The 17,496-nt window shown below is 42.2% G+C and overlaps 1 protein-coding gene across 2 annotated transcripts in view; it reads right to left on the bottom strand.

The window, feature by feature from the left end:
- Positions 1 to 400: 400 nt before the first annotated feature.
- LOC138205675 (heparan sulfate glucosamine 3-O-sulfotransferase 5) overlaps positions 401 to 17,496 on the bottom strand; it is a 64,321-nt gene continuing 47,225 nt past the window's right edge. Inside the window, exons 3-5 of one of the 2 annotated variants that reach the window (XM_069161809.1) lie at positions 12,816 to 13,033; positions 3,924 to 4,065; positions 401 to 2,242 (exon numbers count right to left, since the gene is read on the bottom strand). In XM_069161809.1, the coding sequence (XP_069017910.1) occupies positions 1,312 to 2,242; positions 3,924 to 4,030 (1,038 nt within the window). In that variant the 5' untranslated portion in view covers positions 4,031 to 4,065; positions 12,816 to 13,033 and the 3' untranslated portion in view covers positions 401 to 1,311. The remainder of the gene's footprint in view (positions 2,243 to 3,923; positions 4,066 to 12,815; positions 13,034 to 17,496) is intronic. The other variant, XM_069161808.1, reaches the window with a different exon arrangement.

The raw sequence follows: 17,496 nt of genomic DNA, 5'->3' as shown, positions 1-17,496 counted from the left end.
ATAATGTAGAGCAGGCAGATGTTTGCTCATGGACATTGTACAGAAGCATTAACCTGCTGTGACTGACACCCGCCTACTCAAGGTCCCTGTGCAGGGTTTATCCTGTTGCCTCCATATTCACGTCGCTTTGGGTTGCGCCTTTCTCCTCTCTCCCCTCTACACAGCTGGGCAATCACCGCATCACCTGTGTGTCAATGATGGCTCGTCTGGTTTTCAAAGTTACAGATAACGGCCCTTCTTTCAAAAGATATGCAACCATTCGAAACGCAGATCAGACAGACAACACAAAACGGACTAATCACCTCCTCAATAACATCACTGTTGTCTCATCAACCTCCCAACAGTTGAACTATTCCTTTTAATAAAGAGAAAAAAAGAATACACAATAAATCAACTCGTAAATATTTACATGTTCTTTTAATTTAACCATTTTTTTTTAACAACACACTTTATGATACAGAATGAGTATTTTGCACAGAAACAGACACATTTTTGCTAATCATGAATAAACAGTTGGTTTGAAAGGAATCATCAGAGGATGACTTTTTTTTTTTTTCACTATGGCTTTTTGCCAGGTGTTTGGCAAACCAGTGACAAAGCTGCAGGGGAAAGAAACAGCATACTTACATTAAAAACACAAGCTCAAGTCTTAATTGCGCTGAAGGTTTGGGGCATGGTGACGGTTAAATTGGAAACACTAGATCTATTCTGGTAAGCATTGAGTATTCACTGCATACTGAGTTGAGAATTAAAGGAGGCCACCTTCTAATGGACTGATTACAGCAGGCATTAAAGTGAAGACGATGAACAAACAGAAGAGTCTACTATGTTATAATGGCATCTGGATTGCACATGCAGTTTTGGTCAAGTAAACAACAAGATGGGGAACAAAGGAACATTTTATTTGTCTATCACATGTCATCTGTTTTCTTTGAAGGTGTTTGTCATGAATAGAAGCATCACACGTAAGCTTATCTTAACAGCATGAATGTCTGTGTTTGATAGTCTTTAAAAAATAATCTCTTTAGTTAATTGCACAGCTCAGTGCTGAGTATTTTTTTTGTTCACGGGGAAACATTGACAGACAGGTCAATAAATCTGCAATCAAGTGCTTTAAAATGAATATTTCAGTCAAATCATCATCAAACTATTTAGTTGTATTTTCACACATAAAGACAAACTTACATTAAGTTCCTTTTATATTTGGTCACACCGTCATTCTTTTAATAAAATGAATCAAAGTGCTACTAAAATCTTTTGAGATCTTGCAGCTTGGCTTTTTAATAATCTCATCGCAGGAGTTCAAACTCGTCATGGCCAGTTGAATGTCCTGCCGATGATCTGGTAAAACTTCTGATTGAACGGGTGGAAGAAGTTCTGCAGTTTAGTCACCACTGACGGGTCCACGTCGGGATGGATGCGGCCCTTGCTGCCTGCCAGGCACTTGTTGAAGACAATGTTAAATCGCAGACAGTAAAATCCCCTGGTGGTGTTGAAGTACAGGTTGTACTGGCTGATCCTGGAGGGGAGGTTGAGGAAACGCTCGACGAGCTGCAGCTCCGGCAGTGGGTCCGTGATGAGGCGATCCCCGTCCACGATGTGGAACTGCTCCACGGGAAAGTACTTGAGCCAGCGCTCCAGGTGTTTGGTGTAGATGCTGGTCCGGACAGCTTTGTACTTTGTGTTCACCTCGCAGGTGTTGGTGTCAATAGCCAGCTTCTCAAACCTCTGATAGGTCTTGTTTTTGCGCTCCTTGCCCTCCAGCACTTGGGTGTAGTCGGACACAGCTCTGGTGGTGGGCTCGCGGACAATGATCAGCAGCTTGATGGAGGAGTTCATCTTGAAGATGCGTTCAGGGACCTCCTCTGTAATGAAGTAAGCAGGGCTCTTCTCAATGGTGATCTGATGGGGGAAAGAGAAGGGCATCTTCCCCCTGTACCAGTCCATGCCCCGGGCGTAGTTTTTGTCGTTGTCGAAGAAGTGGATTTCCTGCGAGGCCTTGACCACCGCTGGATGCAGGTTGAGCATTTCCAGCAGGGCTCGGGTGCCCCCTTTGCGGACCCCAATGATGATGGCCCGAGGCAGCTGCTGGACCAGGTTGTGCAGGCGGATTTGCTCTTTGGTGGCATTGCCCTTACGTAGTTCGTGGAGGAGGCCACGCTTGAACTGCAGTGTGCGGAGAGGAATTTGTTCAGCCTCGGGGGGGAACGCTCTGCTCTCAATGGGGCAAATGGGTTGTAGCCTGAAAGAGAGAATAGGAAACAGACATCTTCAGTCAGCAAGTTCGACAGGACTTATTCATTATCCATCTGACTAGTTAAACTACTAGACTGTAAGACTTCTTGTTAATTGAAACATTGTTTGGGGTTAAAAGCTGAGAAAGCACTAAACATGTTCCCGTATCTACCCTCAGAGCCTCTTAAAGTCCAGACCAATACTGCAGCCTTATCGATAAAATTCATGCTGTGGAAGAGCAAAAATATGACTCAATATTTTCTGCAAACTACTCAATCATTATTCGAAGACTCTCCACGTGTACGTACACACGAAAGGAAAGCATAGCTGGTGTTACCAATCTGTTCTGAGTGATCCAATCACATTTAGCCAGCTTTAAGTACAGCAGTTCACACCGGACATTATCATGTGTCTCGGAAGACCACTTGACCGGATCACACTTCTCTGCTCTATGTGCAGATGAGCACATACACCATGTAAATATACAAGCACATGAACGCATACAAAATCAGGAGGGGAGGAGTTAAACCCAGAGGAGGAGACAGCCGGTGTTTTAAATGACTGAACAGCTACTTTATAGCTCAAGTTTCAGCTCACTCTCTCCTGCTTTCTGCACAGTTCAGCTGCGCTCGGTAGAAACACGCCAGGGATTTTTATTGGAAAAAAATAAATAAAAGAAGAGCCGGCAGAGATGTTCAGGTGTACTGTTTGAGTGGAGGAAAAAAACAAACAAATCCAAAACTAACGAACCTGCCGTATTGTGACAGGAACACGTGGAAGCACCAAGTCAGACACACGTACAGGAACGTGGCACAGAGAGCTGCATTTATGTTTATTGCTTCAGGCCTGTCAATCAAACAGACACGCCCCCAAAAACAGGTCTTTTTGAATCTTCTTTTTTAATGAACGAGGGATTATTTTCAGATGGATCTCCAGAAAACGAATAGCCAAACTTCCGTCGGCTATTGGGATGGATTGGATCAGATTTTAATGTCAGGTGTGCTGAGGGTCTCAGAAAGAGAGAGAGAACTCAGCCTGACAAAGTGTTACACAACAGTAATTTTCATCTGTAAAATGGAACATATGGCTAGTTGAAAGTAGTGCCATGTCATGGAAACAACTCGTTTGGTTTCATTGCAGAATTTGTTAGTCCATTATGTGGTGGGTAAATTTCACCTTTAGAATTCAGACTGTCAAAGAAAATCGTGTAGGAGGAATATAATGCAGAAAATGATATCAAACAAAGCCCAAGACTTTTGACATGACATTTTAGAAATAGCATATGGCAAAGAAAACGAGACTCAACATGTTAGATGTTGAGAGGTCCTGGATTACAAGGCTATTTGGATTACTGCTGTTGCTTGTTTGATTGATAAAAAAAAAAAAAAAAACGTGTTGGATCTAAAAAAACATTTCAAGGTTTTTGCACTTTCTGAAGTGCCTTTGCTGTATCTCTCAATAAGCCTTTTCTCATTTTATGTTCAGTATAAAATCTGCTTCATTCAGGGGAACTTGCAGAGCCGAACCTTCATGGTATGAATCAGGAAAAATATCTTCCAAAATCTCCAAGTTACATGTGAATAAAGCATAAAGTGGAAAAAAAAAATAATAAGATAAAGCAGATCATAAGTTTGGTTGTTTTAAATAAAGAGTAATGTGCGTGTTAGAATTGGACAGTGATGACTTACCTATCCAAAGTCCCAACCCTGGCCACAAAATAGAGGACACTTCCGATAGCAAGGCTGCCCAGAACGAAGAGCTTCTGTCTCAGCAGTGCCTGCTGTTTGAATAGCATGGCCCTCCATCAATCTTCAGGACTGCTTCTTCAGCCTGCAGAGAGCCGAGCACATAAACCACTAATCACCAGGGGAAGAGAGACAGCCTAATGTTTATTAACACACACTCAATCAAGTCTTACAAGTGATTAGGCCACGCTCACACACGCCTGCAAAGTGCTGCAGTGCCATTAGAGGAAATGCTCACCCATCAACCCCCACTCTGTTACAGTCATTTTTTTAATTTTTTTTTTTATTTCAGACAAGTTGAGAATGAGATTTGATCTAATGTACAGGCGTGCAGCAGAGGGACGCAAATTAGTGCTTCCATTTGAAAAAGAAAGAAAAAAAAAAAAAAAAAAAAAAAAGACGAGCCCAGAAGTTCTCGCACAGATTATAGCTGCACTAATCAACATTTCTACATCAGGATAGGTTTAAATGACGATGTGTATTCAGACAGGGGTCACTCAGGTAACTCAGGCCACGCAGGTGTGCGCAACTCGGACAATTATTATTAGCAGTTCTCTGAGCTCGATGTAAAATTTTTAACCGTTTAAAGGTAACTGCTAATGCGTCACGTTATCATTTTGTTTAGTGTCCTCACTCTCACCAACCTTGTTTCCTGATAAAGTCGCTGTACACTATCTTCCCAACAGACAGTCATTTAGAGACAGGCTGGTTAACACTGCAAAGCATTTCGCAGTTATAGAGAGAGCGATTTTTCCGAGGGAAAAGAAAAGAGCGAGAATACTGAAGTTCATCCAGTGGCAAGAAACATGAAGTCAAATGAGTCTTAATGTTTGCTAACATATGTAGCACATTATTTTATATGCTAATTATATATATTTATGCAGCTTTAAAATGAAGACATGGACATTAAAATGGCAGAATAATACAAGACAGTATTTAAAATTATTAGCTACTTAATATTCCAGTTTGTTGTTGATACCACACCATACATTTTTTTTTTTTAAAAAGTAAAAACTCAAGGAGAGCTTATATGAATGGTCACACATCCATTATCTCTACCTGCAGGGTCAAATGGAGCCTATCAGGTAACTTTGGGTGAAGGCTGTGCAAACCCTGCAGGTCGCCATCCCAGATGTCATATTATGAGGCTGCTTATTGCTCTTTTGACCGTGGAGGAAAAATAAATCATTTTGCTATACATCCAACGGAGGGCACTGCATCCTTTCAAACAGATAACACTTCCACACAGAAGTCATGCTCTATTACAAAAAGGCCAAGTGCACTCTGATCCAGCCTTTACAACTGATATTACCAACAAATACAAAGAGCTTGTAACCCCACTGTGACTACACACACAAATATATATATATAATATATATATAATATATATATATGTATATATATATATATTATATCTTATATATAATATATATACACACATTCTATACAGCATAATTAAGTGGCAACTTGTCATTATGCCAAATATGTTCTGCAATTCAATAAAATAACATTGTCTAACCTACTGTGTAGTGTAGTAGTACATTATAGCTTACTGCTGTAAGTAATATAGTAAAGCTGTCTGCTTGTGTCAGCACATTACGTCAGAGCACATAGACTCACTGTTCTTCAAGATTATTAAAATAAGACGTGATAGCGAAGAACACTTTAAAAAGAGCTGAATGTAGCCAAGGTTGGTTCAAAAGGTCAAAATCGTTGTTTGGTGGAGAGTTTTATCCCTTTAGAGTTGCTCTTAAGTTACTGTTCAGAAAAAGGTTTTCAAAGACTCCAAAATAGAGACTGTTCTGGAGTGTGTTGTTCCCATTGCACGGAGTCATAGCATCTCTCAGCAGACACAACACAGTACCAGTGAATAGAGAGCATCCCTCGTTCTTTATGGCTTATTTATAGTACACACAGGAATTAATTGTCTGCCCTGTCGAGGAGCTACAACTACAACAGCTGTGCCAGGCAGTGAGCAAAGGGCGGGCCTGGACACATTATAAATTATGAAACACTTTATTTTTATAAAATATGCACTCTGCAAAAAACACTACTTTGAGAATTTACAGTGGCTCTGGGTGATACCTTACAGTTACAAAGAATTATAAACTTTGGAAAAAAAAAAATATTTTCCCTCATGACACCTCTGCTCCCAGTTATTTATTCCATCTAACATTCTCATACAGCGCAACTAAAACATATTTCAACAAGCTTTTTTCACAAATGCTGGGCATGATACAGCGTGTCCTCGATAAAAGAAATAAAGTTTGTCTGCAGAAATACTTTGACATTGAGGAGATGTGGAAATTTAAATAGCTTTGTTTAAGGTTTTCACAAGTTTGGAGACATTTTTCTTTCTCGGTTTAAAAGACTTCAGTTTCACAGGAGGTAGAAACAAGTAGAGTAAGTCTGTAGCGGTTGTCTCTATTTTTAATAAGAAACTCAGTGGTAACTAAACTTGAGGGCAACAAATTCCATGAAATCCTGCAACATGAAAGTATTGCAAAGAACACAAAACACCGTGATCTTTTAGTTTTTTATTTTTCTCTCCAAGCCGATGCAGTTTTGATTGATACGTGTCATGAGCGATCAATTATACTTACAGCCTTCTGGGCCATTGGGGCTGAGAAAGAGCACAGATGCTTAAACACACACACACACACACACACACACACACACACACACACACACACACACACACACACACACTAGGCGATTAAATAAATGCTGACTGGCCTTTTTGTGTTTAATTAAAACACTGAAAAACATTGCAGTTTACGGGCCTGATAACAACTATAATTAGTTTCCAAATACTGAAATGTGGATTATATGAGCTTGATTTAAAAAAAGTGTCTATTTACAAGTGACACTGCACAAAAACTGTTTAGTTATTAAGCCACTTGCTGTGCTGTGCTAATAACTTGCACTCTGTTTTCATTTTTAGTGGAGCACAAGAGGGCAATGGTAAAAATAGATCCCTGCAGCTGAGCTCTCATTAGAGTCCTCTCTATTCTGTTTGTTCATTGAGTGGCTGAAACACTGCTGCTGGAAGAGGACCGCCACTTCCTGCCTCACACACTGAACTGCGTGGCCGTGGGACTGACTCAAGAGAAGAGCAGCAGCTGGGCGGTGTGACAGCGGGATGGATGAAGGCTGAATGCCTTTTTTTAAGCTTCACGAGTCACTGAGGCTCTCTTCTTACAATAGGCTGTTGCTTTTCAATGTTAACAGAGACACAAAATATGGAGACGGATGGACGAGGGCATTAGAAACCAAACAAACTATTTTCATGTCACAGGCATACAAACTTGTTTTTTTTTTGTTGGAGTTAAAGAATGAGTTTAGGATATTTCCTGTCTATCTTAAAACAATACTGATATACCCATACATGAGTCCCATTAACGTTAGTCAATATATGTCAAAGTTAGAGTTTAGTTATTTAAACAAATGATGTGTAAGTTTTATTTTGTCCAAGGAAACAAAAACAGGCAGTCTATCCACTAAGTGTACAAATATAGAATCTAAATTGAACAAACAAGACAGCTCCATAAAAATGTCAAAGTAACAGTGATTAACAGGATTAATAACTATTGTAATGATCAAATTCTAATCGGTGATTTTATTTGTTCCTGAAAACAGTAAAAACATTACTGTTACAAGTTACTCGTGCGACTGAGACGATGTTCAACATGTTTATTGGCTGGTTTTTCGGGACAGACGCTTTTCTTAACTCTACCAGGGAGGGCTGTTATCATGGGACTGTATCTGATATCAGTCAAACTGTGCATACGTGGGTCAAATCCAGGTTAGTCCGTCACCATCTTTGCTGCTAACTACACCTCACAGGGAAAATTGAAATTCACAACAAAGTCACAAGTAGATTTCAGCTGAAGGAAACGACCACAAAGGAAATGAAATTCAGCTACAACTTTACATCTAACTACATTAAGACAAATATTGGGGTTTTTTTTCCGCTACATTTTTAAACCACTAAATTTATTTGACAGTTTTAGTAAGAAGTTTGTACATTAAGATTTTGTAAACACAACATAATCATGGATTATTAAATATGTAATTCCTTAACAGTAATACAGATAAACTGACCTCCACTGCAAGCAGCTGCAACACAAAAAATTCAACTTCAGCTGTATTCACACACAACTGGTGTATTGTTATATTTCACATTTTGCTTAGCAAACGTCTATTTTGTCCGGTCTCAGTGTGAAGAAAATACATATGTTAGGTTTAACTTGGATAAGTAAAGGATTGATTGTTGAGGGTTTAGGGATGACGGTCGGAGCAGGTTGGAGCAGACAGGCGGGGTTCGGGTGGAGTGAGCGCCCCACATTCACAGCCTTACAAACGTTATCCAGGGACACCCCGAACACCGTCTGCAATCAAAGAGGAACTTGATTGCAGATTAACTTCCATTCATCGAAGGTATTTGTAAACAAAGCTGGTTGTAGAATGACATCCTTCAACGTTTGACAGCAGCAGCAGCGTACTGATGGATTCCAGTCAGCAGAGGACATTGTGGAGAGAGGACAAGGAACTGATGAATTATTCACCACTATGTGCTTTATTATTGTTATTGATCTTTGCCTACCCATAAGGGAAGGATTCTGCTGTTTGGCTTGAAGCTCCGCCCTCCCCGTGACCTCCACTCCACGGCTCATAACCAGACGTCCATTTTGTGATATTACACCTACATTATTTATCACCTGGCGCTGGAGATTCTTTTGCCTCCAGCTCTTCTCTGCCAGCGTTTTATCCTCATTGTTACATTTGATCAGAAGCATCAAGGTAAACAAATGCATGTATGCATTTACATACGTGACCATTTACTTCTGAAAATATAATCAATCTGCACACGACACTCTCCCCCTTCCACCCTGTCTGAATCTAAATACCTTCATCCACATCACAACTTTTTTTACTTTAAGGAAATTAAGAGCGCAGGGAAGCTCATTTTCATCCCCAAACATGAGCGGCTAATTACCAAATCTCCCACAGCTCTGGTGTGACAGCAGAAGGATATTAACTCCTGGAGTGAATGTTGTGGTCTCAGAAAGCAATCTGTCTGCACACTGCTGTGTGACCTTCAAACACCAAGCAAGACAGCCATCATCAACTCCGAGCTGAGAGACAAACAGGAGATTTACCCACGAGGTTTCTGCTGTTTTATTTCACTCCCACTTTAAGTAACTACGTAGAGAAACACAAAAACACAAAGAAGAGGCTCCTTTGACAGTCGAGATGAATGACAAGTTATTTTCTTTAAAGAGATGTGTGACAACATACAGCTGAGTAACACTTCACATATCTAACTGTCATCATTAACTTTTCTCCTCTTTCCTGTTTTTTGTCAAAAGGGAATAAAAACATTCCCAAAATAGGATGATAGGAACCAGAAAACACTTGAAACAGCTTAATGTGTTGAAATTACACAAGAAAGTAAAACCTTGTACTTTGCAAAACAAAAACAAAAAATCTCAGAACAATATGTCGACGGTATCGGCCCCACTGGAGCCCATGACGTTAGGATGTGTCGACAGTGTTTTTGTAGTGACTCTTCTTCGCAGAAAGGAGAGAAAAAGGTTTAATGTTCTTTACCCTCTAATTTCAAACAGCAAGTAAAAACAACTGTGCCAAATTCACTTTAAATAATAAAGTGAATTGTTTAACCGCTATCAGAGCAGAGACTGGAACTCTCTTCCCTCGATTATGATAACAACAGCGATGATGTATAATATTGTTGACGCCGAAGTAATCTTTTTTTTTTAGATGGTCTGTAAAAATAAATCTTTTTAAGAATTGAATCCTCTGTGTACTGTTTAAACTGTGGCGTCTGTAAAGCAAATGCAGAATCGGTTCTGTGTATTGTCGACCACAGAGTTGCTGTTTTATCGTGAATGGAGACAGATATTCGACATGAAACTATAAACCTATTAACCTGACTAAAAACAAACTAACACGTTTTACTTTTCATCTTTTGCTCACGGTTTCCAGCAGGTTTCAGAAGATCTATTTGGAGGCTTGACGTGTCTGCTTCATGTCACCTTTTTGCCTGTAACACTGTAGATGGTGACGACTAACAAGATTAACTAAGAAGGCCTGTTTTTAGCTTTTGAGTTAAGTGCACTAATGGGATTTGTTAGCAAGGGGCGTGTGTGTGTGTGTGTGTGTGTGTGTGTGTGTGTGTGTGTGTGTGTGCGTGCGTGCGTGTGTGTGTGTGTGTGTGTGCGTGTGTGTGTGTGTGTGCGTGCGTGCGTGTGTGTGTGTGTGTGTGTGCGTGTGTGCGTGTGTGTGTGTGGCTCTGGGCTCTCTCCACCTCTGGGAGAATCCTGAATCACATCAGGTATGAATACCTGCCAGCTGTGCGTTCTCCTCAGCAGCTGTCTGCCTGCTGCTGTTGCCCCGACAACTCCCCCCGAGGAGGGGCTGCGTCCTAACAGCCAATCGGCTGCTCCTTCTGGAGGGAGCAGGAAGCGGTTGGAGCCTCGTTGCGGCCCCACAGGCAGACAGACAGACATAGAGCCAGGCAGTGTTGCTGGACCTCCAGGCGCCACCTGTCGTGTCTGCGTTCAATTCCCAGAACTTTCCTCATCGTCTCATTATCTTCCGTTCCTCAATATCTCCTCACCTGGTACAGGCAGGAGAAGCCAGAACAATCTTTCCAAACACTGAAAACATCTCTGTCCAGATATCTGGATGTCTGATTTAGTCACGAGACAAGTTGATGAAGGGTCGGCAGCTCACTGCTCCAGCTTCCACGCTGTGATCGAAATGCTGGGAGCTGCTTTGTCGAACCCTGAATTCTGCCATCCGCACAGATAACTGCTGACAGCCACATGATTCAATGGAGAATTTAATTTTTCTTTTTGGTGGTTCTTCATTTTGAAACTTTAGCACAGCTTTGCTCTTTTTTGCTTCTTTTTTTGTTTCCAACATTTTCAGTTTACAGATTAACTGGACAGCAAACTCCCTCCGACAGTCTGTTAAACCGTAGTTTTGGTTCTTCTTGAGTTCAGAAATAACAGTTAAAGTAATTCTATTTTTGAGAGTATTTGAGACTCAGTGAAAGTTCACAAACATATTTAAAATGGATGAAAGGACGCTGCCTGTAAAGAGCTCAGTAAGCAGATGATATCAACAAAATCCTGTCTCATCTCAAAATATCTGTGTGAGAATCTGTTTCAGTCAGCGCACCGACACCAACAAGCCTCTTTATCCTGAGATCCAGCCAGAGATATGAAATAAAAACTGGGCTTTTTTATTGTTCAAAGAGATGAAAGGTTAAAACGAAGATTCTTATCAGCGATCTATGAATGCACACAGACATAATGTGGGTAAACAAAGTCTGTCGTCCTGTTGAGGCTGAGAGAGGGTCAGTCCGTCCAACAGGGAAGACATCAGCTCACTTAATATCTGGACTAGCAGAGGCCCTGGTGGGTGGTGGTGGTGGGGATGGTGGGGGGTGGTGATGGTGGTGGTGGTGTTGGTGTTGGTGGGGATGGGGGGGGTGATGGGGATGGTGCAGGGGTGTTGATGGTGATGGGGTGGTGGTGATGGGGACGGTGGGGGGTGTTGATGGTGATGGGGGTGGTGGTGGGGTGGTGGCGGGGGTGGTGGTGGGGATGGTGGGGGGGTGATGGGGACGGTGCAGGGGTGTTGATGGTGATGGGGTGGTGGTGGTGATGGGGACGGTGGGGGGTGTTGATGGTGATGGGGGTGGTGGTGGGGGTGTTGGTGTTGGTGATGGGGGCGGTGTGTGGGGTGGTGGTGGTGGTGGTGATGGGGACGGTGGGGGGTGTTGATGGTGATGGGGTTGGTGGTGTTGGTGTTGGTGATGGCGATGGTGGTGGTGGTGGTGATGGGGGCGTGGTGATGGTGGTGGTGTTGGGGGTGGGGGTGTTGATGATGGTGTTGGTGATGGTGGTGATGGTGGTGATGGGGGTGGGAGTCGAGGGGGGGGTAAGGTGGCCAGCTGAGGTTAAAGTTGAGTAATGTTTAATAGTGAGTCATGATTGATGAGATATCTCAGCTCCCACCGTTCACCTCCTCAGCCTCTGATCAGATCCTCTTTGTCTCTGTGTCTTTGTCTCCTTTTATCTTTGTCTCCTTGTGTCTTTGTCTCTTTGTCTCCTTGTGTCTTTGTCTCCTTGTCTCCTTGTCTCTTTGTCTCTTTGTCTCCTTGTCTCCTTGTCTCTGTGTCTCTTTGGACATCCTTGCAGTGTCTCAATCATGGAATCAGAGGATGCTTCATGTGTCATCCTCCAGAGCTGCAGAGACTCATCTCTGCTCTCGACTGTAACGCGGATTGAATGTTAGCAGAGGTTTGACAGCCTGTATGAAGGTGTGTGTGTGTGTGTGTGTGTGTGTGTGTGTGTGTGTGTGTGTGTGTGTGTGTGTGTGTGTGTGTGGTGAAGGGGGAGGGGGGGGGGGGGGCGCAGCGGGAGCCGACATATGCGTGGAGCTAATTAGCCACGCAGCGCTTATGCAAAAAAACCTTTGAACTGTTTCCAGCCATCGAGCACCTCCTGATTCCTTCTGACATGAAGACGCTGGAGTCGGTGTTTAGACCGTGATCCTTCCCCCCCTCAGAGGCCGATCATCACTGCTGGGATCATATCTCCATCAGGCTGTCTGCGAACAGCACGGCTCAGCAGGACATACCCATCATCATGTGTTACATTAACCTTTTCTCAGCTGCTCCGACACGTTTCTCTCCCAGTTTTGCACCAAAAACAAAACTGAAACGTTTCCCGCTTCTATCAATAATTGCACGTTCGAAGGAAACTAAAATGCTGACCGGACGGAGTTTACTCGTCTCACCGTTTGTCAGGACATCTCTCACTTGTCTGAGAACTGGACATGTGAAGTGTGTAAGAATCACGATGAACACACTTTAAGCCATTCTGTCACTTCTCTGTCTTCTTGGTCCATTTTTTTAACGTTCCTTCTTTGGCTCTTATCGCTGCACCTTTGTTTAAAACAAGTCAGGTGAAACACGAGAGCGTTGAGTCCTTCTGCCGGCCGGCCGGCTCAGTCAGCTGGACGTATGAAGGTGACAGAAAACAGGCATGAAAAAACAAACAAATGAAACAAGTTCTTTTTTCTTGCTTTGCAAACATTATATCAATGAAGCCAATAAAAAAAAAAAAAAAAAAGGTCGTCGAATTAGATATGTATTTTTCACGTTTCAGTTAACACAAAGGGCCAATTAATAAAAAATACACTGGATAAGGAAATCGAGCTTTAGGATATTTAGCAGTGTTTAGATTGTAAAAATGATTTATAAGGCCTTGTGGTCAGTGACGATAACGTCCTCATCGTCCCTGCTGAGAGACTCTGGGATGCTTTTTATACCCAAAACAATTACTGAGCTGTTGCCAGTTAATCTAATTAGTTGCAAGATGTTCAACCCGGTGGTTATTTTAGTGTCACGCAACCTTTCCAGTATTTTCTTGCCCCTGTCCGAACCATCAAATTTAAAAGGAGGATGTATTTTTCATAAAACAATAAACTTTCTCAGTTTAAACATTTGACATGTTGTCTCCGGTCTATTTTCAATTAAATATGAGTGTCCACGATTTCACCTCCTTCTGTTTATTTACATTTTACACAGCGCAGTGACTATCTTGGAAACGAGCTTTTTGGTCATAATGTCGACATTAAGATTCAAATATTTCGGGACCGGAGCCGTTCCATCTCCATCACAGTCTGTCGACTCACATCATCGTCTCGTCTTACTCTCAGATCGCCCGGCCCGATCGCCGTGCGTTTGTTCTGCCCTGACATTCAGCTGACATTGATCCGGAGGGATGGAAGGTGAAGTGAACAGGAAGCGGCTCGGCGTCTCGCTCGAGGACGCTCTGACAGCACACACAGCTGTTGATAGACACGCTGTCGGCAGCAGGAATCAAATCGCTGACCTTCCTGCCTGTTCTGGATTAATATTACATCACCGGCTCGGTGCTCCACTGCTACCGATGTCCTGTAACTCAGCGACAGGTCGCATCACTGCACCTCAGTGAAAATGCAACAAGCCCATTTTATGGATCCGTAAAAGCTGCTTCCAAGAATCAGTGAGAATCTCTGCACCTTCGTATGTTCGCTTAATATTTCATAATCATACGTAGTTATTGTTTTCTCCTTTTTGATCTGAAGTTTGTCCAAACCTCTTTCCTGAACTACAATTTGTCCTCCAATGAAATGTTTCTTTTGGCTGGTCCAGAAAACGACACTTTTTTATTTATTTGTTTTCATAATGTTTTTCCTAAACGTTCTCAAAATACATTTAAAGACTGTTACCACAGAACAATTGTACAATGTTTTTAAAGTATGTTCTCTGGCTCATAAAGTATGTTCTCTGACTCATAAAGTATGTTCTCTGACTCATAAAGTATGAAAGTATGTTCTCTGGCTCATAAAGTATGTTCTCTGGTTCATAAAGTATGTTCTCTGGCATAATGTTCTAATAATGTTTGGAAAAAACATTATAATAAACGTAACACAAATTTAATTTTAGAATGTTTTCAGATAACTTTATCTTCCCTTTCAGAAGATAACTGTGGGGGGGGGGGGGGGAGATAAAGATTAGTATACTGCATAATATTTTCAAAAGAACTGTAGCTCGGATAGTTGTCCACCACTATTGTTGTTTTTGGCTCAGATTTTGAGTTGTCTTTTTTATTGCTGGATCAAATGTAATTAAATTGAATCTGTTAAATCACAATAGTTTGAGGGAAACTTAAATGTTTAAACCACAAACTGTGAAGACCAATAAACTCTGTATTTCAGCGAAAGGATTGAAGTTGTTGAACAGCTGTAGTGAGGATAGCTGAAAAACATGAAGCACACTCAATCATTGTAATTATTAATCTTCGGAGGAATGGCAGGCATCTTTTTGAACTCTGTAAAGAACCAAACTTCCTATCGCAGCCTGTTTTCTGTCTTGATGTGAAGTTAACTTTGTCCAGCCGCCTACTTATTGCAGAGTTGAGTTACTACTGATCTCCTCTTCTAACTTCCAGCCAGACCTCCAGTCGAGATATTAGTTATTTAATCAGTTATTGGAATCATTCTTGTTCTGTCACTAACTTGCAAGTAAACGATTGTGAAACAAACAAGGATCTCGTAATAAAAATGTTCATAACTGCCGAAACAATAGGAAGTCAGCAATATAGGAATATATGTACCAAATGGGACACAGGGTCTGTAATAAATTATACTACAGACCAAATGTTAGTGAGTCAGTCGTGATGCGGCGCTTCGTGAGCAGGATGTGCCTCGACTTTGCTCATTTGGGGATCAAGGTCATTATCCAGAAAAACTGGCAGCCAGTTTCCCACACAGGGTGGAGCACATCTGGATGCAGACGTTTATAGGAACACTTAGATGAAAGACACTCAATGTCAGGCAGTGTGTGTGTGTGTGTGTGTGTGTGTGTGTGTGTGTGTGTGTGTGTGTGTGTGTGTGTGTGTGTGTGAGTAAAAAGTTATGACAGACTTGAATGGATAAATGGCCACAAATCCCAAACGCCCTCCAACGATGAGGAAACATGGGGAAGAAAATCAAAAGTTGCGACTCATCTTTCTGAAAGTCCATCTGGTGTGTAAAAATAGTTTAAGGAGGTGAAATACAAAAGGCAGTCCAAACAAACAAACAAACAAACAAAACAAAAACAAAAACAAATAACAGATTCCCCCCCCCCCCCCCTCCCCCCAAGAGTACAGGTTCCCACTTCAGTGCTGTCAGAGTGGAGACCAGAGTAATGAGCTGCCCATCATCTGCTCAGTGAGCCGGTCAGCTGGAGCCGCTCAGGGCAGGGAGGTCTTTCTTCAAACGTCCATCAGACTGCGTTCGTCCACAGACTCGCCGGGCGTCACTGAACTATGAACTGACACGGCCAGAGATGTCTGCGCAGAGTGACATGTCACAGCTTGCTTTATTCTAAGCATCATTATATTCCATTCAAACATGCACGTATTTTCATCCAAAATGTAGCAAAGGCCTTGTTGTACAACGCCAACAGGGCACTGATGTTGATCAGGTCACCAGAGTCACGATTCCAAGGGAATGCTAAAGTATGCGACTGTTTACGCAACAGCAGCTGCAGTCAAACTCAGTACACAGAGCACTTTGCTTTTAAAATGCACTGATATATATTATCTCCAGTTTTCTCTTACAAAAGCAAAACACTTGGTTTGAAAAATAAAAACAATAAGCAGAATTGTAGACATCTTATAGATTGTGGAGCGCAGCACAGAGAAGCACCTGAAACAAGGTGACGTAACAACTTTCATGAGGAAGTATTCCAACTTACATCAGTTACATCATGTGTTACACGCATTTTTGTGACCAATGATATTTGTGATTTCACGGTGGACCACTGTGATTGCGCAACCCGGTATCACGGCAAAGCGTGAAGTAGACACGCCCGTCTGCTGCAGCAAAATGTGAGATAGACGCGCTTTGGTCTCTCTGGGCGTGACAGTTTCACGTTTTCCTAGAGTGGATGAAAATTAAACCTACTGCATGCATAGAGCCATGTGATTTACAGGAACATGAAACTTTTAGGAAAAATAGATGGTTGGCGACAGAAAATCACCACATGGTTGGAGTTTGTGACAAAAAACATGTTTGGGGTGAGGAATCAAAAAACAAGAATAACGTCACCTCCTGGATTCGAACCTCTGCCTCCTGCCTCCGATGCCTCCTAATACTGCCGTAAAATGTCCTTTGTACTTGGTCACATGATCCTTCGTGACATTACTTTTATGTGCGTGTAAGTTTCACGCTGTGAAGACGTGAAACTCTCCCACGTAGAGAGGCCAACGTGGGACTATCTCACCTGTCTTCTTCACGCTTTGCTGTGACACCGGGTTGGACTGCGTTGCAACACATGTTGTCATGTTGGAGAACCATACTGCCATCGCCTCACTGTTCAGATCGTTTACGTCAAATGTTTTCCATCAGACATGTCAGAACGTCACAGTAGGACTCCGTGATGACAGCTAGGCTGATATCAAAGAAAATCTAGCGGGTTTTCAAAATCAAATCTTTATACCAAAGTGTTGCTACTTTCTGTATGTGACAACTCCAACCACATTATCAACATCGCCCGTCTGCTGGTGTGATGGCATTACCTAACGTTGCATCAGTAGTGTTGTCTCCTGGTGGTTTCCACTGTGACTGTTGGCGGGTGTTTCTTTCTTGTCAGCAAACTTGCTCTGATGTATTGCTTCAATATTTCTATTTGTGTGAGTTAAGGAGCTTGCAGGTTGTGGAGCAAAGGGACATTTGTTCCCAGAGTTTGTCCTTCAGGCAACGCTTCTCCCCAGACCGAGTACAGTTTCACCAGGGTGCTTCTCATGTCCTGGAAAAGGAACTGCCTCAAAGGGAAAACTCAGTGTCACTTTAAACACCACATAATCGAATGCAACACGACTGGCTGCAGGCTTACTCTGCAAGATGTGCATGGTGTGTTCGTGGCTGTTTTTTTGGACAGTAT

This window comes from Embiotoca jacksoni, unplaced genomic scaffold, assembly GCF_022577435.1.
Source record: "Embiotoca jacksoni isolate LCO1_2020_lvr unplaced genomic scaffold, fEmbJac1.0.p SCAF_29, whole genome shotgun sequence".
Lineage (NCBI taxonomy): Eukaryota > Metazoa > Chordata > Actinopteri > Embiotocidae > Embiotoca > Embiotoca jacksoni.
The sequence above is the reverse complement of the archived record's forward strand: the minus strand, read 5'-3'. Positions and strand labels throughout refer to the sequence as shown.